At 50.8% G+C, this 25632-nt stretch overlaps 1 protein-coding gene across 3 annotated transcripts in view; it reads left to right on the forward strand.

Moving 5' to 3' along the window:
- The first annotated feature begins 4528 nt into the window (after positions 1-4528).
- ZC3H18 (zinc finger CCCH-type containing 18) overlaps positions 4529-25632 on the forward strand; it is a 57949-nt gene continuing 36845 nt past the window's right edge. Inside the window, exons 1-6 of one of the 3 annotated variants that reach the window (XM_037815805.1) lie at positions 4529-4735; positions 11104-11714; positions 16956-17040; positions 23534-23682; positions 23967-24059; positions 25218-25375. In XM_037815805.1, the coding sequence (XP_037671733.1) occupies positions 11118-11714; positions 16956-17040; positions 23534-23682; positions 23967-24059; positions 25218-25375 (1082 nt within the window). In that variant the 5' untranslated portion in view covers positions 4529-4735; positions 11104-11117. The remainder of the gene's footprint in view (positions 4736-11103; positions 11715-16955; positions 17041-23533; positions 23683-23966; positions 24060-25217; positions 25376-25632) is intronic. The other 2 variants (XM_037815803.1, XM_037815804.1) reach the window with 2 other exon arrangements.

Genomic DNA, 25632 nt, shown 5'->3' on the forward strand with positions numbered 1-25632 from the left:
TAACTGCAGAGCGTATATATTTCTGAAAACTCATCAAATTGTACATGTAAAAGGCATGCATTTTAGCAAATGTAGACTATACCTCAATAAAGATTAAAAAAATAAAAAACTAATTCTGTGTCCCTCTTCACCCCCATTTCCCACTCCTAAGATGCAACCATTTTCAACTTTTAATTGTCTGTTCTGGTGTTTTCCCATCTCTAATTATTCATCTGTTAATCTTTGACTTTTTAAAATTAATACACTTTCTTTTTTAGAGCAGTTTTGGGGGGTGTGCCAGTTTGAATGTATTATGACCCCCAGAAAAAGCCATATCCTTTGATGCAATCTTGTGGGGCAGATGTTTTAGTGCTGATTGGATTGGAATCCTTTGGGTGTTTCTGTGGAAATGTGCCCCACCCAACTGTAGGTGATAACTCTGATGAGATAATTTCCATGGAGGCATGGCCCCACCCATTCAGGGTGGGCCTTGATCAGTGGAGCCATATAAATGAGCTGACAAGCAGAAGGAACTCAGTGCAGCTGAGAGTGAACTTTTGAAGAGGAGCTACAGCCAAGAGAGACACTTTGAAGAAAGCACAGGAGCTGCAGATGAGAGACGTTTTGAAGACGGCCGTTGAAAGCAGACTCTTGCTCTGGAGAAGCTGAGAGGACAAATACCCCAAATGCAACTAAGAGTGACATTTTTGAGGAACTGCAGCCTAGAGAGGAACGTCCTGGGAGAAAGCCATTTTGAAACCAGAACTTTGGAGCAGACGCCAGCCACGTACCTTCCCAGCTAACAGAGGTTTTCTGGATGCCATTGGCCATCCTCCAGTGAAGGTACCTGATTGCTGATGTGTTACCTTGGACACTTTATGGCCTTGAGACTGTAACTGTGTAACCAAATATACCCCCTTTTATAAAAGCTGATCCATTTCTGGTGTTTTGCATTCTGGCAGCATTAGCAAACTAGAACGGGGGGGTGACAGGAAAATTAAGCAGATAGTGAGGGTCCCCTTCTGCCCTGCCCCCCACCCCCGAGTTTGTCTTAAGTATGTCTTGCCCTGGTGTGGTGCATTTGTTAGAAATGATGAGCTGATGTTGATATATTATCCTTAAAGCCCATGGTTTCCGTCAGGGCTCTATCTTTGGGTTGGTTTTGACAAATGCACAATATCACGTGTCCCCCAGCAGAGCATCAAGCAGAATGGTTTCACCACCTAAAAACCGGGTTAAAGAATATCCACTCTGTCCCAGAAGAGGAGGATTTGGCTCTCTCACACACCCATACTTCCCCGGGCTTCCAGCTGCCAAATGAAGGGACTCTTAAATTAAAATAACTTTCTATTAAATATTTTAGAACACAAAAATAAGATGTATTGAATAATAATAAAATTGAACTCCGGCTTTCAAACAGAACATTCCAACACCTGGAAACACATGAGTGCCTCCCCCTTTCCCCATCCCATCTTCCTTCCCACTCCCAGAAATAACCTCTGACCTGGAGGCTGGTGTCCACCTGGACCTCACCTTTTTAACTTTTACCATATCTGTATGTACAGCTAAACAAAATGGTGTTTAGTTTTCATATTTTTTTCCCTTTTTTCATTGAGGTATAACTCACATACCATGAAATGTATAAATATTAAATGTGCTCTGGTGAATTTTTGTAAAAGCTCATGTAGTCATCCCAGAGGTTAAGTTCCTGGATATTTCCACCAGCCCAGCAGGGAGCTGCTTTATGACCACTATTGTCATTGAAGACTGCCAGTTTTTGAACTCTGTATAAATGGAATCACGGTGAAAAGGAACGGAAAGGTTTGTGTCTGGCTTCTTTTGCTCAATATGATGCCTCTGAGATTCAGCAAAGTAGCATGTAGAGGCAGTTTGGACTTCATCCTTGCTGTACCGTATTCCACAGCATGAGGACTTATATCACAGTTATTTACCTAGTCTGTTGACGCATGCTGGGTTCTTTAAACTTTTGAGTATAACAAATCCTGCTGCTCCAAACTTTCCTGTACATGCCTTTTGCAGGATACCTCAGCTCACTTGTTCTGGGACTTTCCCCAGGACTAGAATTGTGGGTACAGGGTTGCACTTTTTTTTTTTTTTTTGGTGCTTAGTTTCAGTAAATACTGCCGTGCCATTTTCCCAAGTGGCTGCACCCATTTACACTCCCAGTGGCAGTGCCGGGTCCCAACTGCTCCGTATTCTCACCAACAGATGCTCGAGACTTTAAATTTTCTATGAAAGTCTGTTTTCTCCTGCCTCTTGTGGCTTATCACATGTTTCTGTTAAAGTCAGAGTGAGCTTTCATGACTGCTGCTCTGCGAACACCTACCCAGCTCAGAGATGCTGCTACTTTAAGTGGAAACGAATGTGAAGGCAGGCCTGTGACGCCGACAGCCCAGGGGAAACTGCGTGGGGGACGCCAGGCCTGGCAGCCCACAGGACTCAGGGAGAACCTGCCAGCTGGTCAGCTAGTCGCTCAGTGCTGGTAGTGGTGCCCCCAGAGGACCAGGGCTGAAAGGAAACAGATGTCTGTGTTTCTCTTCTGTGACAACAGTGACACCCACGGGAGTCAGCCAGCTGGCACTTCGGACCTGGGCACCGTGGTCTGGCCACCTGGGGTGACATCCCGGCTCCGTGATTTGGCAGCTTTCATGTCCCCAGCTGGAAAATGGAGAAGGCAGCCGAGGGCGCTGGGCACAGGACTGGCCTTGGATGAAGAGCCCCACGAGTGTTGGCTGCTGTCACCACAGCCCCTCCTGCTGTCGGCGAACCTCCATGCAGCTATGGACGGTCCCGTTTTACCAGGAGGGCACCTGAGCTTCAGCAGGCACTGACTGCAGGAGGAGGCAAGTGGCAGTGCCAGCCCTGTTCCCCAGGGCGTCTGACCCATGCAGCCCGTGGGACTTAGATCCAGCAAGGCTTGAGCCCGAAGCCCACCTCAGCCATCTTCCTGGTCTCTCCAGACTCCCCCCACATGTACTCTCCAGACTGGTCCACATTCTGAATGGCACCTCAGTGCCTGCTGGGGGCTGTGAGGCGCATGCCACAGTCCTGCCCTCTGGGAGCTCACAGCCTGGCAAGGGATGGGGGGCAGACAGACAAGTAGTGGGACAATATGATCTGCCCTGGCTGCTGCCCTGATGCCTCTGTCTGGGGTGGCAGCAGGGCTTCCCTCCAAGGTGAGGCTGGAGAATGGCTAAAGGTTAGTGGTGTCACGGAGAAAGTTGGGGACAGTGCTCCTGGCGGCAGGGAGGGCATGTGCACAGACCTGGGGCAGAGATGTGCGCAGCAGGTCGAGGGCAAGGAGGGAGTGTAAGGCAGAGAGTCGGGGCTGGCAGGGGCCAGATGACAGCGTGTGGCGGATCAGGCCGAGGAACTGCGGTTTTATCTGGGAGGTGGAGGCTACAGGGGTCTCAGGCTGGAGTGGGGTGCTGGGAGCCAGCCTGAGATTTAGAAAGGGGCTCTCTGGCTGCTTTCTGGGGCGGCCGGGGGGCAGTTCCAGGAGCAGGGGTGTGTGGCACTAATCTTGGCAGGTGGTGAGGCCGGCTGGAACCGCGCAAGGACAGAGGAGCTGAGAAAAGGAGGCTAATCGAAGACCGGACGGTTTAGGACACAGAATCAATACGGGACTCCTCTCCCTCGCTCCCCATCCCCAAACCCCTCTGCCAACCCCCTCCCAGCCCCTTATCTCACCCTCCTTGCAGCCCCCACCTGCACTTCCCCTCCTTCCTCTCGCCGTCTCACATTCAGTGGTTTTAGGATATCCACGGGATTTCAGGAACACTGTCATCACCTCGAAGAGAACCCCTGTGCGCGGCAGCCGTCGCTCCCGTCTTCCCTGCCCCAGCCCTGGCAGCCACTCTCCCTTCCCTCTCCATGGCTTTGCTGTTCCGGGCGGGTCATCCGAATGGGCGCCCTGAGCTGGCTTCCTTCATCCCGCACGGCGTCTTCACGGTTCGTCCCGCTGCGGCGCGGCGGTCGTTCCTCCTGGCTGCTGGCGAGACCCCAGGCGTGGACGGCCCACGCTGTCTCCTCCGCGCGGGAGCACTGGCGAGGCTCCTGGGGACGATGGCGTCCCCCGCCCCATCGTCACTGCAGGCCGCTAACAAAGGCCCAGGAGGCGTGTGCGCGCCGCGGGGAAGGCGCCCACACCCCAAGGCCCCCGGGCCTCGCTGCGGCGTTGGGAGACCCTCATTGGACGCTGATGGCAGCCCCGACCCTGAGGGGCTGCGGGAGCTGCCTGTCCTCTCTCAGAACAGGTTCAGTCGTGCTAGGCTGGGGGGTTCCACAGTGTTAAGTTCTGACAGCTGAGCCCGGACGCACCTTTCCCGCCTCGCCTGGGAGACCCCCGGCCAGGAACCCTTCCGCAGAGCAGCCCCTAAGCGCAGGCGCAGTACTAGAGGCCCGTCCCCGGAAGGGGCGGGGCGTGCCGGCGGCTTCAACGCCTGCGCCGTAGCGGGGGTGAGCGCCGCAGGGTCAAGCGGGGGTGGGAGCGCGGGGGCCGGAAGGAAGGCGGGAGGGAGGGGCTAGCCTAGGAAGACCGCCTGCCCACCGGACGGCGGTCGCGGCCTGATGACGTCGCACAATGGCCGGCCCCCGCGGGTAGTGGAGCCCGTTTGTTCCGCTCGCGTCGCGCCTGAAGCCGGAGCCTGTGAGGAGCGGAAGGACCGAGGGACGTCTTCTCGGCGCCGCCCCGACTCCAGCGGAGCCGTGGCCCCCTCTCCGCCCTCGCGCTGAGGTAAGCGAGGGCCCGGCGGGCGGCGGCGGTGGGAAGGAGGAGGCCGCCGCGGTGGCGGCGGCGGCGGCCGGGCGGGGAGCGTGGCGGCGGCGGGAGCGGAGGCCCGGAAGCTTCCGCGTCGCCGCCGGCCCCGTAGAGCGCTCCAGGCTGCGCCCTCCGGCGTGGGAAGCCGCGGCCGAAGCATGGCACTCAGGTCCCCCGGCAAGGGGGTCTCGGAGACAGGCACGATCCCGCGTTTCGTCCGCGGCAAGCCCTGGAACGCCCCCCGAGTCCGAGCTCTTCACGAGCCGCGTCGTCGCCCCGCCGTGGAGTTATGTTCCTGTAGCTGTCATTTTTCTTCCTGGCCATTCGCGTGGCACATGTGTGGCTCCCACAAAGCGGGATTGAGAGGCACGCGGGCTTGCCCTCCGGAGTAGGCCAGCGCCGAGTGTTGGTGGGCTCTTCCAGGAACTTTGCGCTCTTCGGAGCTGTCTGGAGCTTGCACCGTCACCTTCAAAGTGAGCGCAGGCTGGACTCTCTCCCGTCTCAGGATATCTAATTTTCTCACGCCGTTGATTAGGATGCTGGGCACCTGGTATGAACTAACTGCAGCTATGATGCCGGAAAAATCTAGGACTTCAAGACTAACAGTCTTGCTCCTGCTAAAACCTAAGCTTTTCCTAATACTTTAGGGCAGCTGAGTTTATTGGCGGTTGAGCATTTTAAGTGAGTTTTGTTTTGCAAACTCGTTTGGAGAAGTAGGTCAGTCTTCCAATCCAGTGGGGAAAAGGAAGAAGGTAACGTCTGGAGTACTGTTTGGCGGCATACCAATGGCTCTTACCTTTTCTCCTTTGAGACTCACCTCGGTCATACCGCCTGTGGGGAGGTTCTTACCTGATGCAGTGGTCCACATTCTCCGGTTAAGCCTGAACTTAGACTGATTCCCACTTCCAGGTCCTGGGAGGGTAGTCTTTGCCTGATAATTTTACAGTCTGTGCATCTGGGTAGACAGGCCTCTGGAACTAGTCCAATGTGTCCTGAAGGTTGGAGCCCCCTCCAGTTTTAGGTGGGAATTGTTCACACGTTCTGAGAAAGCTTTATGGAATCATTCCAGAGAGCATATAGGTAAGCTTTGCCTTGCTCATATTTATAGAAGTTTTTTTACTTTGTCACAGCTACAGATGACCTCAAAGTGAGTATTTCCTTGTTCTTTTGATGGTCAAGTTCAGTAAATTCAGAGGATGGTATCTATCAACAACCGTAGGGGCAAACTTCTTTTAGAAATTATAAATCCATTGAGTTATGAATCAGAATTTTAACCAGACATACCAGAGCTCAGGCACTCAGATAGGGACTGTTCTGTTAAAATTAGTTGTTCTAAAGGTTATATCAATGGTGCTCCTTTGCAAAAGCCTCTTTAGAACACTAATATAAGCCATGACAGAAAACCCATTTCACCCAGTGGTCACACCTGTGTTTGACTAAAATTGTCTTCCCTGGCTCAGTGACTCACATCACTCACCAGACCAGGCTCCAGATGACTTATGGCTGTTTCTCCAAGTGGTCCACTCTGAGAAGAGGAAGATTCGCTGCCACGGAGGAGAACCCAGAGTGTGTTCTGCAGAGACTGAGGATCCCTCTGAAAGAGAAGTCCGCAGAACAATCTCTGCTTCAGCAGTGCCATTGAGTTCAGAGTGTGGTCTGCTGGACAGCTGGGAAGGGAGACTGTGCCTGAGTTCTAGTATATGTTTTATTTTAATCAGGCAGTAATTTAAATTTTTTGCTTGTATGCAACAGGTAGTTTCTCAAGTAACAATTTTGTCATTTATTCATAAATACCAAGCACCAGCTGCTGTATGTCCATCCATAAGGCAGCAGAGACCCTCCGACGGAAGGCACATTTTATTCCATTCACTGGGCAAGTTCACAGTTGCGTGGACCAGAAAACTAAAAGGCTAGCCCTAAATCTTGTAAGAAAACCAAATTGAGCAAAAATTATGTACGTGGGATCAGTTAAGACTTCTCCAGAGGACCCTCCGTTTCATTGGCTGCACTCAGTAGGCCCCGTGTTTGTCTTCAAAGCACTCAGCATGGCATGTGCACTCAGATATTTGCCAAACTGAATTAATCTCAAAGTGGAGGAGGACATGGAAGCCCAGAGAGGGCCTGGGTCTCACACCATCTTCTAATTTCCAGGGAAGTGCCTTCTTTCTCTGCCTGGTGGCGTGGCTCAGGCCACTTCTAATACGCAGGTAGCTGCATCGGCAGAAATGGCAGGCAGGTGTGCGCTTTTCTCCAGGGGGTGTCTCACCAGTGCGTAGCCTCAGATTCTAAAACCTCAGTAGGTTTTATAGGGAAAGGAAGACAGTGTCACTCCTTTTCTCAGCAACTACTTTTCAAGACCTTCCAGCAGTTGTTTCATGTCCCGGTGTACCTGGGGCAGCACCTGTGTATGCTTGTTGTCGTGGTTAATAAATAGTACTCTTTCTCAGTCTAGCAAATGTCCCAGTGTAGACGATAAACTATGTAGTAGCTCTGCTGCTAAGTGCCAGCCCCTTTGCCGGGTTCAAGGAACGCTGAGGTGAATCCCAGTCCTCCCACTCAGGCACTTCATCAGATAGGGAGGTTATCCCAACAGTCCTTGTGAACAAAGAGTTGAACTACCATGTGGTAAGTACGGCTGGTAATGTAGTGGTGTGCAGTTTACTTAGGGCAAGAGTTCTTAATCTGGGGGCCATGGAGGAACCTCGGGAGGGTTTTGAACTCCCTAAAGTGAAAGATAAATGTGTATGTCCAGGTTTTTCCAGGGAGCACAACCAACCCTTTATCACAGTTTCCAAGGGACCCACAACCCCCATAAGGCCAAGCACCATGACACACAGAACCTGGCCACCTTTTCTTAGTAGCAGGTGCTTTCAGGGTTGTTTTACTCTGGTACTTTTTGGTGAGTGCTGAAAACTGCCTTAGAGAGTAAGGGGACATTAACTTTTCATCTATAGTTTCATCTGTGATTTCTACAGACCAAACTACAGAGGGCATGCAGGCTCAAAAAGCATGTCCTAAAATTATCTGGTATGCCCCAGCGCAGTAGCTTGAGTCAGCATTTCATCTGTTCTCAGTGCATACACCTTGTGAGGTTTTCTTTCATTTAATTCGTGTATGATTTAGGTGCCTAACGGTCAAACCTCAGACAAGTTTAAAATCATAAATTTGATGTTGTAAATTGAATCTCCATATGATCATAATATTTCTCAACTAGTAGTTTGCATAGATCATATGATAACATGTCCACCTATATGAAAATGTGTGCTTGGTTCCATAGGGGCTGATAGAGCAATATAGATGGATTGGCACACAGCTTTAGAAGGGGCAAGATCTCCTGGTTCATCAGAAGAAGACCCAATTTATTATGCATGGATTGTGCTACCCCAAAATAATGACATCAGTTTGGAACTTGGGTCACATTTTCCTGCAGAAATGGTTAAGAGCGGGGCGTTGATTTCTAGGCAGGTCGGTGCTGTGACTGAGCTCACGCTTCAGAAGCACATCCTGGTTTGCAGTCCTGGTATCCACTTCGCCAGCCACGTGGCCTTGGTCTCCTTACCTGTGAAAGGGGAGTGACACATACCTGGAAGGTCAGCATCAGAAAACGGTAGTCAAATGCCTGGCATAGGGGTCTCAGCAGATGGTGGTGCCTGTTGCTTTTATGGCAGAAACTGTTGTATTATCCATAGCCTTCCATTAAGTAGAGTCTCAGGTATTTTTCGGATGAAGCAGTGAATGGAGTGCTCCAGGAGGCCGGGAGTGGCAGGAGGACGGCTGTGTGAGTCGAGGGCTGCCTTTAACCACCTTCACCTTTAAGGTCAGTGGGGTTGAGCACCGACAAGCCAGGCACCTGTCAGAGGCCAACCTGATGGTCAGCAAATACTGTTGCCCCCGTTTCAGATGAAGTGCCTGCGGTCTGGCAAAGTGATGCACTTTGCCCCAGACCCTAAAGCTCGGAAGCAAAGGGCTGGGAGGCCGTTTGTTCTGTCCCATTTACAGAAGGTAAATGTCCTTCTGTTTACTTGTCCACGGCGTCTGTGCAGGCACTTGAAGGTAGGCACTCGTTTTCTTTCATTTCCTACCCTAGGAATTAATTTCAGGTCTGTCAGGAGAAAAATCAATTTGGTTGGACTTAATCATGACCAAAATCACAGTGCAAGTCGGCCGCCCCAGCCTGGGAGAGGACTGCGGTCTGCCCGGGGCCGTTGTGCTCGGCACCTCTCTGCACAGGGCCGGGTGTTGCCAGGCCAGTGGCAGATCTGAGCACCTGTTTCCTGCAGAGTATCAATTGTATGATTTTTAACTTGTTTGAGGGGACATTTAATTTTCTATAACAATTGTTTTTAGAGGTAACTTTGTTTCCAAGGTTGCTGTTAGACTATAAAATGTGAGAATCAAAGTCTGTCAAGTTTCAAGTGGGATCATAAAAGACTCTGTAACCAGTTCAGCATTTGCTGACTGCTGGCAAGGTAGCAAGCACCGTGATCGTACTAGGGAGAGGAAATAACGTCTCTGTGCTTTTATGGAGCTGTTTTTAGATGCAGAGTAGTAAAATCTCTATGGTAAAGATAGATGCGGGATGTTAGACGCAAGGGAAAATCTTACGTGTTTGTTTTGTTAATAAGTAAGGATAATGGGAAAAAAGGCTGCCAGTTTGCCACTCTAGCCCTGACTTCCGGTCTTGAACACTTAAAGAACATGGGGGCCTTAATGTCCAGCCCCTGGGCCTTCATGGCCCCTTTCGTACACGTCCATCTGCCTCAGACTCCTGGGGAGCAGGATGGGGGCAGGCTGTTCTTGCCCACTTCTCGTTTTCAGTAAAGAACCTTATTTTAGGAGTAACCTTTGAATAATTCCTTCAAATAGTTCCACCTCTGAATGGTAACTGGAGAGTATAGTTAGAAGACTGAAAAGTGAATCACTTTAGAATCTGTCTTAGGCGACTCAGACAGATTGGCTGGTGTGTAAACTAGTATTCCTGCCAACCATTTAGTTTCTGTAGAGTAACAGATTTTAAATTACTTATCCTGATGTGTGCTCAATTATAATTTCATTAACAGCAAAAAAGAAAGTTAACTAGCATTAAATACCAGCTCCTGGTGCCATGCCTTTTAAAAACAGGTTCTCCTTCTAAAAGTATAAATTTAAAGTATATTCCTGCATACATACACACACAGATGCAGATACAGACCAGATGACTTGCCTCACCTCTAAATCCAGAGTCATCTTGGGGTGAATGAACTTTTTTCATATTGCTGAGATGCCACGCAGAGTGACTGTGGCATAGAGTATTTTAAATCAAAAACGCCAGCAGCCTCAGTGAAGAATCGAGTGAATGGACCTTTTGCCATTCCTGTCATTGTAAACGGCTTACTGCCCAGCGCGTGGGCGACGGGGCCAGTGCTTGCTTATAGACCATTTGAAGGTGGTTTTGTGCACACACGTTCCCACCCCATCGTAAGCAGTCCATGTTTCAAACAAGTGGAGCTGTGTACCTTCTACAGGCATTGAAGAGGGAAAACCAGAGGGCATTCACTTTTTAACTCAATCTATATTAGTAAAAAGAGAACTAAAATCTTCTAAAATGGCACTGTCATCTTAAACTACTTAAATGTGTCACCTTTCCTGCTGGGTTCTTTTCCACAGCAGATCCTGGGTTGGTGCGGTGGTTCTCAGCATCGCTGGGGCGTGTGACTGGCTCTTCTGCTCCTCTGCTGGAGGCGCAGATGTAGCAGGTCCAGGATGAGGTCTAGGGGTCTGCATTTTTGAGGAACGCCCTGAGTAGTTCTGCTGAAGACCGTCAGAAGCTGTGCTTTAGGTCAGTGCACTTAGTGACAGGAAAAGCCCACACCTGGGGCCAGTGATGGGCTGGTCAGGTTTCCATTGCCCATCACTTGAGTGACTGCAGAAAAATGGCCAAATGCAAGCCTTCAGTTTTGCTGCCCCATTCCTTAATGCTCATTTTCTTGAATTTCTAAAGTACTTTACTCTAAGACTTCCAGTAGCCATCCCTTGCCACCTGTATTGGATTGCTTGTGCTCTGTTGGCTGAGGAGGTAGCACTTGTCAAGAGCATGCTGGGCCATGGCTCTACTGGGATACTGTGGACGGGGGCGCTGGCCCCATGGCCCATGGAGGAGAACTGGATCTTCTGGGTGTGATGTGTGGATGCCGCTGCTGGTCGGCCCTGAGCGGGTCAGCCAGCAGCAGTCGTCTGGAGGGAGGGGTGGAGCTGTGCAGGGCCAAGCCAGGTGGAGGTCCTGTCTCCTTCAGGTCAGGAAAATGGGGGCACATTGCCTTTCTGCTCTGCTGAGTGCTATGACCCTGTTCCTCTTTCTCTCATAGAACCGTGGGTACCGATGGACGTGGCTGAGAGCCCTGAACGGGATCCTCGATCTCCAGAGGGTGAAGAGGAGTTGCAGCAGGGACTCTCGGACGACGATATTCTGAGGGAAAGTGGGTCTGATCAGGATTTGGACGGAGCTGGGGGCCGGGGTTCCAACTTGGAAGCTCAGGAACATGTGGCCCAGGGCTGGGGCCAGGAGGAAGAGGAGAGTCGCTCTGATGAGGAGGACCGGGCGAGCGAGCCCAAGTCCCAGGATCAGGACTCTGATGCTCACGAGCTGAGCAGGGGCCCAGCTAGCTCCCCGTGTGAGGACGAGGGGGATGAGGACCGGACAAGTGACCCTCGGGACGAGGCCTCCTCAGTCACCCGGGAGCTGGACGAGCATGAGCTGGACTATGACGAGGAGGTGCCTGAGGAACCAGTCCCAGCCGCGCAAGAGGATGAGGCCGAGAAAGCTGGGGCCGAGGATGAAGAGGACAAAGGTGAAGGAGCTCCAGGGGAGGGAGAAAAGTTGGGTGTCAAGAATGTGGAAGAAAAAGAACCCCTGGAGGCTGTCAAGGAGAAAAAAAAAGAGGACGACGATGGGGAGATCGACGACGGGGAGATTGATGTGAGTATGACTGAGCGAGGGGTGCTGGCGAGACCCTCTGCCCCACCGTGCCCATGGCTCATCCCAGAGCCGGGCACCTGCCAGGGAACCGAGGGCGAGGGCAGCGGCATGCGGGAAGGTGGGCACGCTGTTCCTGGGTCAGCTACTGCAGGTTCTGAAAGGACACGAGGGGCAGAAGGGCCGACCTTGCGCCTGCCATTTCATGGCACCCTGACTTTCCGTAGGGCCTTTCCTCACAAGCTTCTGGTGACCTTGGTTGGCTTGACTGAAACCACCTAGCCCCAGGTTTTTTTTACATTTTGGGTTTTTTTTTTTAACCAGTGAACAGGTGACTTTTCCCTTTGTCTTTGCTGCCTGTAAGCAGTATTTGAGCTAGCATTCTACAAAAATCATCATGGATTTTCAGCTCCTAAATTCTGGAAACTGAAAAGAACTGGAGAGGTTTCCTTGTGGTTTTATCTATTCTTGTAGGCATTGCTGTGTCTGCCCCGAGCTCTGTCCTCTGGAGAGAGGACCAGCTGTGCCAGGCCTCTCGCTGAATCCTCGAAAAGAACCTGAGATGAGCAGGCTCTTTAGAAAAACGCAGTTGAACATCAGAGCGCCCTTTTGACAAAGCCATCACAGTTTCTTTTGGTATTTATTTAAATTAGTCTGGCCTTCATGTTGAAAGAAGTAACGCCAGTAATTAAAGATCCCTGATAATAAGTTAGATTGGGGTTTTGTGGCAGATAATCCTGTTGAAAGAACTTTAATCATGATCTTGAAGAAGTTGAGGTTTTTTGGGGGGGAAAGCCTGAAGTCCTGCTGAGTGATACTTTTCAAAACCAACTCAGAGGAGTCTTGAATTCAGCTAGTGCCTCTTGAGGAGTGTCTAGGTCCCTGAGCTCAGTCTGCTCAAAGATGTGATCTGCTTTACCAGCTGCAACCAGTGGCCACTGGTGTTGTGCTCAGTGAATTTATAGCAGTTTAGATGTTGCTTATCTTACTTAGGTTCATAAGAACAGAAGTGTGTGTGTAAAATTTTCAAATTATAGATCTTTTGTCTCGTTTATGTGTAGGAAGTGTTCTAAGTTGATGATTTTTGCGTAATATTATTTTACTTAAAAAGATGCTGTCGGGACTTTATTTTTAAGAGTTTCCTTTTGTTTTACCCTTCATGCTTCCCTTCCATTTTTGGAAAATTCACCTCTTCCACAGGGTTGGCAAAGGGGAAAGAGAAGCTGCACAATTCCAGCTCATCGAGTGGATGGAATTGAGGGCAGAAGACAAAGTTGTTCCAAAATGTTCTAGATTAAGGTTGCCTGTGACCATGGTTTATTGATGTTTTAGAGCGCCACGTCCACGTCTTCCCTCCACAGAACGCAGGGGGGTCCTGCTGGGCTGGGGTGCGGCAGGCAGGGGGTGTTCGAGCGCATTACCTTTCTAGTTAAAATGAGGGCTGGTGACAAACCCTTCTTGCTTCAGCTTTGGTCATGTCAGTTTTATCGGTCACCTCTCCTGCCTTTCCATAACCCAGCAGCCGGGGCCATGTCCCTGTCGGGACCTCGGAGGGCAGCCTGTGCACCAATCTCCCCTCCCACTCCTCTGTAAACAGCAGTGCTGGAGCTGATGGGCCAGATGTTTGCTGGTTCCCCCTAAGAACAAAGCATGTGGACTGATAACTGAGTGTGACTTTTTTACCTGCTTAGACCCTGCTGTTTGGGTTGTTTGATTCTGCCCTGAATGGCACCCTCCTGGGGTAGGCTCTCATAGCCCAGGAAACAGTGTGCTGCCAGAGGGCCCCAGGCCATGCTTTGAACCATTTTCTTACCCCCCCCTCCCCGCCCCGGCCAGATTGTGCTCAGACCTGATTTGCCCACTTGCAGGTCCCTGCCTCGAGCATGAGGCAGACGAGCTCCTGCTGTGTGTGCTCACAGTCGTGTTGGGGGACAGGAGAGGGGCACAGCACAGTGCCCACCAGGGGCAGACCGATGTTAATCAGAGAGGGCACTGCACCAGGAAGGGGCTCTCCAATCTCACAGTTCCCAGCTGGGTGTGTGGTTCCTTTTGCCCAACTCTTGGCACTCCTGGCTCCTTCCTGTCCTTTTAGTGGCAGCTTAAATGCCCCCTGTCTCCTGCCCCCTCTCTCTGCAGTGGTACCTAGTTGTGCTGCAGACTGGGTTCACTGTCAGTGTGCCCGTCTCTGTGGTCTCCCCTCTCAGCCAAGAAGAGAAGTGTCCTGAGAGCAGGACCGACTTGGTCAGTTCACCTCTGAACCTGGGGCAGGCCCATGTGTGGGCAGCCAGCAAGAGTGTTTTGAATACGTGGAGCCCCAGTTGGTTGGGGGCCCGCAAAGTCTGTGAGATGGCAGTGAGTGGAGGGCTGCGCTGCCTTTCCCACGGAGGGCAGCTCCTGCCCTGCACGCCAGCCTCAGCCAGCATGGATGCATGTCTGCTAGTACCTGAGAAACTTCCCTTTTTCCCTGCCCTCTCAATCCCAGCTCCAAACCGCTTGCTCCTGCCAGGAAGGACATTTGGCTCCCACCCCCACCCATCACCCGCTGCTGGGTCTCATGACACCCCCATTCATGCTCCTGCACACGCCCCGTTTCCCTGGCTCGGTGCCATTCTCTGGTGGTTAGGGAGGCTGGGGGTGGGGAGTCCTTGGCAGCCTGGATTTTGGTGGGACGTTCAGGTTCCAGAGGCCACCCCACCCCAGGCTTCCACGTGCACCTCTGGTGTCAGAGGTAAACTGCCTCGGTGTTTTTATGAGGAAGTAGCACACAGCTTGTCCTATAGATGGAAGTTGGCTGCCCTGCCCAAGTGCGTTTCTCTGCACTGCCCCCCCAAGGGGGAGGGATTTACCTCTTAGCCTAGACACGTGCTCCTCCTGGCAGGCGGCACTGTCCTGCTTTCCCCCTGTGGGGTTTTGGGACACTGGGACAGCTGTACTGACGGGGGCAGGCATCATCCCACCGTCCGACTTCTCTGCTCTTAGCCCAGCTGCCTTGACGGTACCAGCAGTTTGTTTAACGAACCTTTACAGTCCTTTCGTTGAAACCACGCGATCTGAGATTTAGGTCTTTGATTACCATTAAGTGTTTCTGGTGTGCTGCCTGAGTAGCCTTAAGATTTCAGTGCCTTTCTGCATGTGCCGCATCCCTGCAGTGCTGGATGGATTTTGTGCGCAGGACTGTGGGCCAGCTCTCTCCCGCCCGTGGCCCATTTGCGGTACAGGGCCAAGGAGATCCAGGATCCCTGCAGCCTTGGCATCGGGGTTTCTCACCTGTCCGCACTGAAGAGGCCGGAGCGCCCAGGTCTGCTCCCTACCCTGGGCAGGACTCCCCCGCCCCTGTCCCTGCTTGCCCCTCACCACCAGCTCACCTTCCTCCTGGGCTCTGAGGGGCAGCTGGGCCACTCCGGGGTCTTCTTGGACCTGCCCTTGGCTTTGCTCTTGCAGTCCAGCTCCCCCCATCTTTGTCCACCTCCTTTGCTCATTTTCATTTCTTGTCATTTGGTGAGCAGAACTTCACATGGCTGCCTGGGGTGCTCAATGTTTTGGTAAAGGGCATGCCCTGTGTTTTGTTGCGTTGCTCCTCTTTCTGATGACTGCTCACATTTGTCAGGTGGCCTTTCAGAGATGACAGCGCAGCGGCCCATGTCTTGAGATAACTGGCCACCGACTCCCTGTCACATCTGGCAGCTCACTGCCCTCCTTCCCACGTGAGAAAATAGGAAACCCCTCATTTTGAAACCCGCCTTTCCCTTCTGTCTGGAGATAGCTACAAAAGGCCTCCCTCAGCTTGTGCTTGTGCTGGGTTTCCACTCAGAAGGCCCTGCCTTTCCCAGTGAGCGGTTGGTAGGGTCTGCTCTCCTCCAGGCCCCGCTGAGGGGCTGCACTGCCTCAGTCCTGCTGCCGAAGTGAGGAGCTGCGGGCTCATCCTGCGATTGAGAAGGAGCCCACGTGCTAGGGGCATAGCATTGAGGGGGTGCTGCATGACACAGGGCAGAGCTGCAGCTTTAGTCACAGTCGCAGAATCTAGGAAGCTCTGAGAACTGAAAGCGTTTCCCGAGTTTGTTTGGTAGTGAAGCCTGAACTGAAGTGAGGCTCTTTGTGGTCTTGTATTTGTCCCTCAAAGTGCAAATGGTCATGGTTTCCTTCCAGAAATATCACCATGTTGATTACAGGGGGCTGCTTCAAACCCTATATGTTGGCTTTCTAAACTCCAGACATTTCTGAATTCCCAAAACACATCCAGCCCCAGAGGCCTGGGGTAAGGGATTACTGGCCTGTATCTGTATCCCCCGTTTTGCAGAGGAACTGGGGTTCAAGGACTTGTGACTGGTTCCTCCGGCTCGGGGTGGGTTGGGGCGCTGCCTCAGTCCCCTCCAGCCTGGCTGTTGTGTGCTGCAGCCCTGCTTGCTCGTCTGCCTCGGTTACAGAAGTTGCTGGGACAATAGTGCAAATGGTTGTTTAGAAAAAGTAAAAAGGAAAATAAAAACCTTCATAAAGAAGAAAGTCAGACTCCCCAGTAACACCATCGCCCAGTGTTCACCCACTGCGGGTGCCTCTCCGTCACGCTCATGGTGGTCCTTACTGAGCACTCACCCATGGCCTTTGACGTGAGGTTCTGTGTCTGCTATAGCGAGTCGGGAGCCTCCAGCAGCCTGCGCGGTGGGTGCTCCTCTGTCCTGCAGAGAGGAAAACACGCCACCAGTGTGAAGCAGGGTCCTCTCCCCCAGGACAGAGGCATTTGACGGAAGGCTCCTGAAATGGAAATCGATGCTGCCCTCTGACCTGCGGGCCTCGTCACCCTGAGAAACCTCCAGTAGAGGAGCACCCAGTGGCACGTGCTTGGCTGTAGCTTTCTGAGAAGTGACGTAGACCATACGTCGTGATGCTTTATCAACTGGAGAGGGCCTGGCCCCTTCTGAACCGTCTCCTGGTGTCCGACGCCTTGACGTGGTGCTGCAGTTGCTGTCCTTGTAGTCCGCAGCATGCTTTTACTTACATTCCTTTGTTTAGTGCCTCGATCTTGTGAGCAAGCTTTGAGGTCAGCCCCATTTTGTAGATGAGGAAAATCTACCCGAATTGGTGAGGGGCCAAGGCACGGGTCTTGGCACATACGAAAGTGCCCCGCCCTCGCCTCGGTCCTTCCAGTTTGGTGGAAGCAGTGCCAGTGGGGAGTCTCCCACCTCCTTCCTGTGTGGTTCCTCTCGTTAAGATGCTGCCCTCCTCACATCACACTGTCCTGCGTTTCAGGATGACGATCTGGAAGAAGGCGAAGTCAAAGACCCCAGCGACAGGAAGGTGAGGCCGCGCCCCACCTGCCGATTCTTCATGAAAGGTAACTGAGCAGCCCACTGGTGTGGCCTGCAGGTTCCCAGGCCTTGGGAATGGCTGCCCTGGGCTGACCAGGGTGGGTGGGGGTGGGCTGATGTCCACGGGATCCTTGGGTCAGTCCTTCCATTGTTTTCATGATCCTGGGTGGCGAGCCGGCCGGGTCCTTCACTCACTCGTGGTTCCAGGTTGCCATCTGCCCCAGGCCCAAGACTGTCCTTTAGACACCAGTCGTCTAAGTGGTACTTTCTCCAAGGCCAGGTGTTCTGGGTGCCAACCTGGACACTTCCCCACCTCTGTGAGGAAAATTACCACTTTTCAGCAAGATGTATCAGAAAGATAACCCTGCATCTGACATGGGTCCTTCCTAGCACCAAGGCCTGCTCTCTCCCCTAGAAAGTGAACAGTGTGTGTAAACTAGCTGTAGCAGAGGCACTTTGGTAGCGTCTTGTTTAAAAATTGGCACTAACATTTTAAAATGTATTATAATCCTTTAGCATCATGGTATTAAGGCTTTTTGTTTTGTTTTTAAAGTCTTGGGCAATTTGAGAATAGTTGCCACTCCGTAATGGTTTCTGTCATGTGCATCATTAATTTTGGCATATTTCTTGTAATTCAGCATTTTCCTCGGTCAGGTAGGAAGTTGTTTTTCTCTTTTCTTAATTTGGCTTTAACCTCTTAGATGACTTTGTTCACTGACCCCGCCTGCATATACCCCCAAGTTCACACGAGCTTCCTGTGTACTTCTTTTCCAGATGTTGTGCCACCATTATCCACTCTTCTTGCACCAATATCAAATTCCATACCATTCAGAGGCCAGGTTAAAGGTACAAAAATATACTATATTCACTCTCTTTAGTACCTTAAAGTCCCACTGCACCTGAGGCCAGACTTCTTGCTCCTGGATCCAGAACACAGCTGTGAAGCTAGAAAGAGGGGTGGGGGGCTCAAGGTACAGAGCGCCATGCCAGATGGGTGGGAAATGAGGCTGCCGCAGGGCACGGGGAGGGCTGGGTTGCAGGCAGGCTGGGGGGCTATGGCCAGCTTGCAGGTCAGGGGCTGCACCGAGAGTGACCTTGGGGAATACTGTCACTCGTACCCATAGGTGGCCCAAGGATGGCCCTGAGGGGTGGGTGGTTTAAGGCACAACTCAGGCTCCCCCTCGGGGTGTGTGCTCGGGTGATGGGTGCAAGTACCCTCCCATGTCTGTTGTCATTTTGCCGCATGAAAGCAGTGGGCATGTCTGTGCCCACAGCACCAAGAGAGGCTCTGGGCAGGCCCCAGATGGGCTGTGGGCCTGTAGCCGGATGCAGCGAGTGCTGTAGAGAGAGCACTACAGGATGATGGGGTAGCCGGCCACCCTGAGGACAGATGTGCAGCACTTTAGGGTCTGGAAGGTACATCGCTACAGCTCTTCGGAAGCTTTGGTATTTGAAGTGTCGTATTTCAGAACATTTAAACTGAAGCAGAAGACCGCTTTTCCAAAATGAAGTGGGAATAAATGAAACAGCTCATCCCTCAAATGATGGGATTAAAATGAGGAGGAAAACAACACTGTTGGCCAAGCCCTGGCAACAGCCTGCCCTGCGCAGTGCTTCTGGCCTCTTGGTGGCAGAACGGGGCCAAAGCCAGCCCATCAGGACTGCAGGACGGTCCCCGCAGCAGGGGGCACCAGCATCCACCGCAGAGCTTGTTTCCAGAACTTAAACACCTAAGGGACAAGAGAAGTGAACCTACTACTGGAAACTGCGAGTTAACATCATGAGCTGCCTGGTTGGGTAAGCACTGGAAAGCGGATTGAAAAGGCACGAGTTGCTGTCCAGATGTAAGTGGTGACACTGCTGAGGGCAGATGGAGGACAAGGTTTGGGTCTCAGCGGAGCGGCCAGGGTATGAGTTTCTCCAGGGGGGGAGTCTGAAGCTTGAGGGACTGGGCATTTTTTGGGACTGATGAAAATATCCTGGAATTAGATAGCAGTGAAGGCTGCACAACTCTGAGAATATACTAAAAACCACTGAATCATGCGCTTTAAGTGGGTATATCTTATACTTGTGAAATGTATCTTAATTTAAAATGTCTGTAGGAAAAAGTTTATTAGCTGTATTTCTATCATAAGTTGTGGTCTGTAGATAAATAATTTCAGTGCCCAAATGGACACATTGGTATTTGTGGCCATTGACAACAAAACGTGTCAGGAGCACAATATGCAGACATTTTAAGGCACTAATATTCTGTCTGTGGTATGTTTTTACCTCTCATACATTTATGTTGAATCATCACATTGAAATCCTGTGCAAAAGGCATTGTGTTTTCTTTCAGCTGAGCTACTTTAGGTTTCTGGTTTAGCCTCGCTGGGAACAGCTCTAAGCTCATTCTGTGCATCAGGCCTCCATGTCCCACTCACATGCTCCTTTTTATGCTTAAAGCAGCAGTTCTTAAAGTGTGGTCTGGGAACCCTGGGGAATCCTGGATACTCTTTCTGGGGCCCCAAGGTTAGAATTTCCCTGGTACTGAGACTATACTAGAGGTCATATCTCTGCCACCAAGCACGTGCAGTGCCTCTTAACAGTGTCCCTGATGCCTCTGGAAGAATTGTACTTGATGAATGTTGACATGTATGTCATTTTTTTTTTTAAGCCACTTTGTTCAGGCATAATTTACATGCTATAAAACTCCCTCATTTGAAGTATACAGTTCACGGGTTTTTGGTAAATTTTCCGAGTTGTGCAGCCATCACCCCAGTAAGATCCTGGATACACGTCGTCACTATCCATATGGTGGTGGGAAGCATGTCCAAAGCACTTCTGCCTGCACAGAAGGACCACGGGCCTCGGGTTCGAGCCGAACAATCCACTCTCGCTAGGGAGCACCATTGTTACTGGAAAGAAGGACTGACAGACAAGCCATAGTTACCCAGACCTGGGGACTTGGCAGATACTCTCAGAAATAAGCATATTGAGCCTGTCCCTTCAGGAATGAAAACTGACAATATTTGTTTGCTTGCAATAAAATTCAGGCTCTCAAGTGAAAAGGAGAATTTTGGAAAACTTGCATCCACCATCAACAACTCGATGGTTTCCCGTTACTTGCTTCCACATAGTTTCCAAATGACCGCCGCGTGATACTACAAAACATGGCTGGGAGACGAGCAGCGCAAGGGCAGGGTCCTGGCACAGCCTTCAGGGGGCTCAGCAGCCAGGCCTGGACCCACACGCAGCCAGCCACTGAGAAGCCTTCATTCGTTGAGTTTGGAACAGGATCAGCTGAAGAGGCTGTTAAAAGACTTTCCCACTCCAACGCCGTGACTTTGTGAGGCCGATTTTCTTCACCCACTTCAGCCAAAGCAACATCACAACAAATCAGGCTCAGAAGCAAGAGTGTGAATCCACACAACAAGGAAACTGCTACACTTCTCACAATTCTTAGAAAAAAACATACTTTCATAAAGCATTTATGCTAACATATTGGATTTATTGTTATTTTATTGTAATAATTTCTGTCCTCCACGGTACTGATAACCAAACATTTTAAAAATCTCATTGCGTTTCTGGACCTAACACCTGCCCACACATCCCCAGCCCTGGCCGCATGCCCACAGACTTCTTGTCCTGATATCTTCAGACATTGGGACAGAGATCCCCTTGGGTTGGTCAGGCGCTGACAACTGCCTTGCAGGCTACTGTCCGTGAGACCGACGTTCGTTCCCTGTCACCTCCGTGTGTTCAGTGTCCTTGATTTCTGCTAAGGGACCCACTGCAGCTTTTTACGTATGTTGTGTCTGATGAAGTTTGTTTTGTTGCAGTTAAGTGCTCAGATTCCTTCTAGATATGTTGGCTAGTGAAAAAACAAGGCCGGTACAGAGTGTGTAATCTGTCCAGGAGAAAACAAGGATGAGCACACGGACTGACTGCTCAGCCCCCAGTGCTTTGGTAGTTGGCCTGGAGGCGTGGGGTAGGAGGTAGACTGCTGTGTACCTTTTATAGTGTTTGCATATTTTTTATTTACATGTGTTCCATTTTTTAGTTTGTTTCATTATGAAATATTTCATAAGTACAAAACGTGTTTTCAAAAGGTACAAAGAATTATAAAGCCATTGCTGATGTGTCCCCCATCCAGTTAAGAACCACAACATTCTTGATGCCTTTAAAGCCCCTTGGGTACCACAGAATAACACATTTCAGAAGTGAAGGAAGTACTGTCCTGCCTTCCCGCCACCCTGTCACGACCGTTTCCATTGCTTGTTCCTTTCCGGTTGTTTTTGTATCCATATACATAGTCCTCTTTAGAATCATAAGCCGGTTTCTTCATCCAAGTAGCATCACGATCCACATAAATTTTGTTAGTGAAGTTGTATTTAGAAGTAGAGAAATAGTTTGAGAACTAGAACTAGATCTTCACTCTTGCCTCCATTTCCTGGAGAATTCCTCCACCCCCCCTTTTTTTTTAACACACTGCTTTTTTAAATTACAAAAGTAATAAGTGCTGACAGAGTAAAAACAAAGGATAATGGTTTTCCTCCCCAGTCCAACGGTTTGCTGTGTGCTTTTCTACTTTTGAAACAGTAAATGGAATGGCAGTACTCCTGTTGTTCTTTCTTTCCTAGCCTTTGCCAGACACCAGTACCTGCTGGCATGTCCAGCAGACAGCTTTCCTGGGCCAGCCTCCTGCTTCTCGCTCCGAGTGCTGGAGCGGGGTCGGGGGCACCACACCCCCAGGCCCGGGCACCCGAGGAGCCAGGCGCGCTGCCGTCCACCTCGCCATCCGTCTGCTCTCGCCCTTTGGCTCTCCTTTTCCAGGCACCCTTGTCTTCTCTCGGCCCCCTTGTTTCTCTTTTATCCCCACTGCCGACAGGAGTGATGGAAGATCTTCCCGATAGTGGGAGCATAAGTGGCTTGTTTGTTTCGTTTTGAAATTTTTGCAGATGCAGCAAGAACAGAGAATAACAGATACCCGCATATCCACCACCAAGATACTTGTTTTTAGCTTAAAATATTGCAGAAAAGCCATGGTTTGTGGTGTTAATACTTTTCTGTTCTTGCCAGATTGTCTACAGTGAGCTTTCATCACTTTTTAAATTACCCAAGCTTTGTTGAATACAAAATGAATATTGTAAGAGTCAGATCAAAAAGAAGTTGGGAATGTTTTGGAATTCTTCATTTAGATGCATGACTGCATAGTCTTTTTTTCCTTAATCCTCTCTGAGGCTCTGGAATTTTGAATCCCCTGTAATACAACATTCCTCAACACATTTTTGGACTTACGTGAAATCCCCAAACCTTCTGAGGAATTTTAAAAATTATTTTGCCATTTTTATGTTCCCAGAGAAACAATTTTAAATACATTTTTAGTATTTAATTTGGATCAGTATGTTATTATGTTATAGTCAAAGATAGCTTTAGTATAAACTTAAATGTAATGTTTCAAGACCAAATGGTATTTGTTTAATTTATTTTACATTATATAAGGGAAAGTAGATTTGTTGGCAGAAATCTTTAAATGGTACATCATGCTTAGGACTAAGTATATGTTAAATTATGGTTTAAGACAACTGCATTTTAGCACATCAGAAGTTTTTGTTAAAACTTAGACACCATGCCTGCCTTATTTTTTCACTTTATGAACATCTTACCTATTCAGAAAATTAAATTTTATAAAAGTGATTCACTTGCTAATTAAGAACTTTGACTTCTTACATTCTGCACTGAAAAGTCAAGTGGTTTCGTTTGGTAATTCTGGAGTTCCATTGCTGAGTGACTCCAAAAGAAGACGACAGTTTCTGAGTATCTGTGAGTGTCCTTGTCCACGTGTCTTCTCTCTAGGACACCTTTTTTGAGCCCCAGAGAGACCCTGAAGTGGCTGTGACCATAGGGGAGATGCACATTTACAGAGCTGGTGGGCTTACTCTGGAACAGATCTGCAGCGTTCTCTCCGTTTTTATGCTTCTAATTCACTACTATTTCAGTATTAATGTTTCTCAAGTTGGAATGAAAGTGATGCACACGTGTGATCCTGGGAGCACCCCCGTGGGGTATGGCAGTGCTGGCCTCACAGTGAACTCACTGAGTGGAGTCGTGAAAAGGCCGCCGTGCTCCCCAGCTGCCTCTCTGCAGGCCAGCGCAGCAGACTTCTCTCTTTTTAAGAGAAAAAAATTAACTAGCCACACAGTTGACAGGCACTGACTCTTAAACAGTGACTTTGAAATGGGGCCATTTTCACCTTCACCGTGTGAGCCGCTGGGCCTCCAGCAGGAGCCCTCGTACCTCATGAAGACTGCTCTGGCTGAGGGTGCTGTCCACAGCCCTTGCCGCCCGCGTGCTGGGGCGCTCTGCTTGTGCCAGAGGGCCTCGTGGAGCGCAGTGGGTTGTGTTCGGCACTGGCCCCTCAGTGCAAGCTGCGCAGCTGCTTCCTTGGACCCCCACCCCAGTGCTACGGAGGTGCAGGAGAACGGCAGGGTGGCCCGGAGGCATGGGTGCTTTCTGACCTGACTTTTGTCTCCTTAGGCAACTGTACCTGGGGAATGAATTGTAGGTTCATACACCCTGGAGTGAATGACAAGGGGAACTACTCCCTCATCTCCAAAGCTGACCCCTTCCCGCCTAACGGCGCCCCGCCTCTCGGACCTCACCCGCTGATGCCTGCCAGCCCTTGGGTGCGTGGACTCCTCTTCCTGTTCCCTTGTGAGCCAGGTCAGAACTCTGTGCCGTGGGTGAGAGAATTGAATGTGCCTCCCGTGGAAGGCGGTGTTGTGACCTGCAGAGCCCCAAAGCTGCCCTTTAGGGGCTCCTCTGCCTCCACCTGCCCAGGGAATGTGAGGCCCGAGCACGAGGCCTGTGGCCACTGGCTGGTGGTTTTAGGTGATGACTTTACTGCCCTGTTTCTCTATGGATTTTAAAGTTTTTACTTGTTTTCTTGTCTTTTCTGATTTTTTAATAGGGTGGGCCAGTAGTTGATGAAATTTTGCCTCCGCCCCCTCCAGAGCCCCCAGCAGAGAGTGCCTGGGAGCGAGGACTCCGGCATGCAAAGGAGGTAACCTATTCTAGTGGAAACCCAAGAAGAAAAATGCTAGTGGTGGCACTAGTACGCAACTCACCATTAGTGTTTCTTTAATCCAGAGAATGGCAGAAAGCGCAGTAAGGCCTTTGAGGTTGGGGGTGTGTTTCTGTGGCTGCTTCTAGGGGTTGAGGAATGAGAAACGCTGGCTAGCTTTCTCCTAGGAAGGCTGGGCCATGGGCAAACCCTGAGAGGCCAGTGGGGCCCAGCCCAGCCACACAGACTCATGACTGTTTGTGCCTTGGGCAGTGTTTGGCCAACCCCCACCAGTGTAGCACAGAAGAGTAGCCCCTGCCATCAGTGCCACCGGCCAGAGAGAGCTTGGCCACCTAGAGGCACAGACAGCACACACAGCTCGCTGTTCCCTCCAGGGCCACTGACAGTCTGGACAAGCCTCTCTCACCTCCACTGATCCCTAGCCGTGTGCACGCCTCTGTGTCCTCCCTGCCCACGGGGACCCCCGTGCTCAGGCCAGCTGCCCCCTCCTCTCCCTCTTTTCAGCTGCACACTGACTCCCAGCGGCGTAGGCTGTGGCCTTGCCGTTTTGTAACAAGCCTGTGTTTGATCACTGCTTTCTCAGCCCTCCAGGTCAGCTTTTTCAGCAAGGTGACAGACTAGACACAACATTTTCTTCCCCACTCCCTCAGTACATGCTCAGCACATTTTCCTTTCTTCTGAGACTCAAATGAGTTGGTGTGCCATTTCTCCAAGCGTCACTGCAGCGTGCACACACTTAGCATCCCCACAATGCTCTTCCCTGAGGGAATAGTCTGAGCTCCCTGATTCAGTTCCAGGATTTTCCATAGGGAGCGATGCAGTGTTTGACACCTTACTCGGATGTGCGGGAGCCCCATGGCTCTCTGTCACGGAAGTGTCCTGAGTGCCGAAGGCAGATGTTTGCTCAGAGGCAGGACATGAACTTTGTTCTGACCCCCCAAGCCTGGGTCCCGAGAAGGGGCGTACTTGCGTTCCAGAGCTGGAGGCTGCCCTTCGTCCTTCCCAGCCCTTCCAGCATCAGCCTGGTCAGGGCCAGGGCACATGGCTGGGTCAAGACGTTGGGTCCTCTCAGATGCCCTCAGCACTGGCCACCAGTGCTTCTACCTTGTGCTGACTTCTTTCTTCTTACAATGGTAGGTATTAAAAAAAGCAACCATTCGGAAAGAACAGGAGCCTGATTTTGAAGAGAAAAGGTTTACAGTGACCATTGGCGAAGATGAACGGGAGTTTGACAAAGAAAATGAAGTCTTCCGAGATTGGAATTATCGGATCACAAGAGATGTCAGAGATACAGCGTAAGGAGGCCCTGCCTTTCCCCCTTTCACCTTGGGCTGAAGAGGCCGCCCATGCTGTGCCTCATGCCCTCTGAGCTTGTAGTGATTCTGACTTTCCTTTTGTGGTTAACTTTTCTGTCGTTTGCTTCTGCGAGGAATCACTGTGGCCTGAGCCAAGGGGCGTGTGCACAGGGGAGGGCTCTCAGCGCATTCGGGGCTCCTGTGAGCTCTAGGAGAATACTGGTAACTCTTTTTGAACCTCCACAGGTCTCGCTGAC

The sequence above is a fragment of the Choloepus didactylus genome, chromosome 22, assembly GCF_015220235.1.
Source record: "Choloepus didactylus isolate mChoDid1 chromosome 22, mChoDid1.pri, whole genome shotgun sequence".
Taxonomy (NCBI): Eukaryota; Metazoa; Chordata; class Mammalia; order Pilosa; family Megalonychidae; genus Choloepus; species Choloepus didactylus.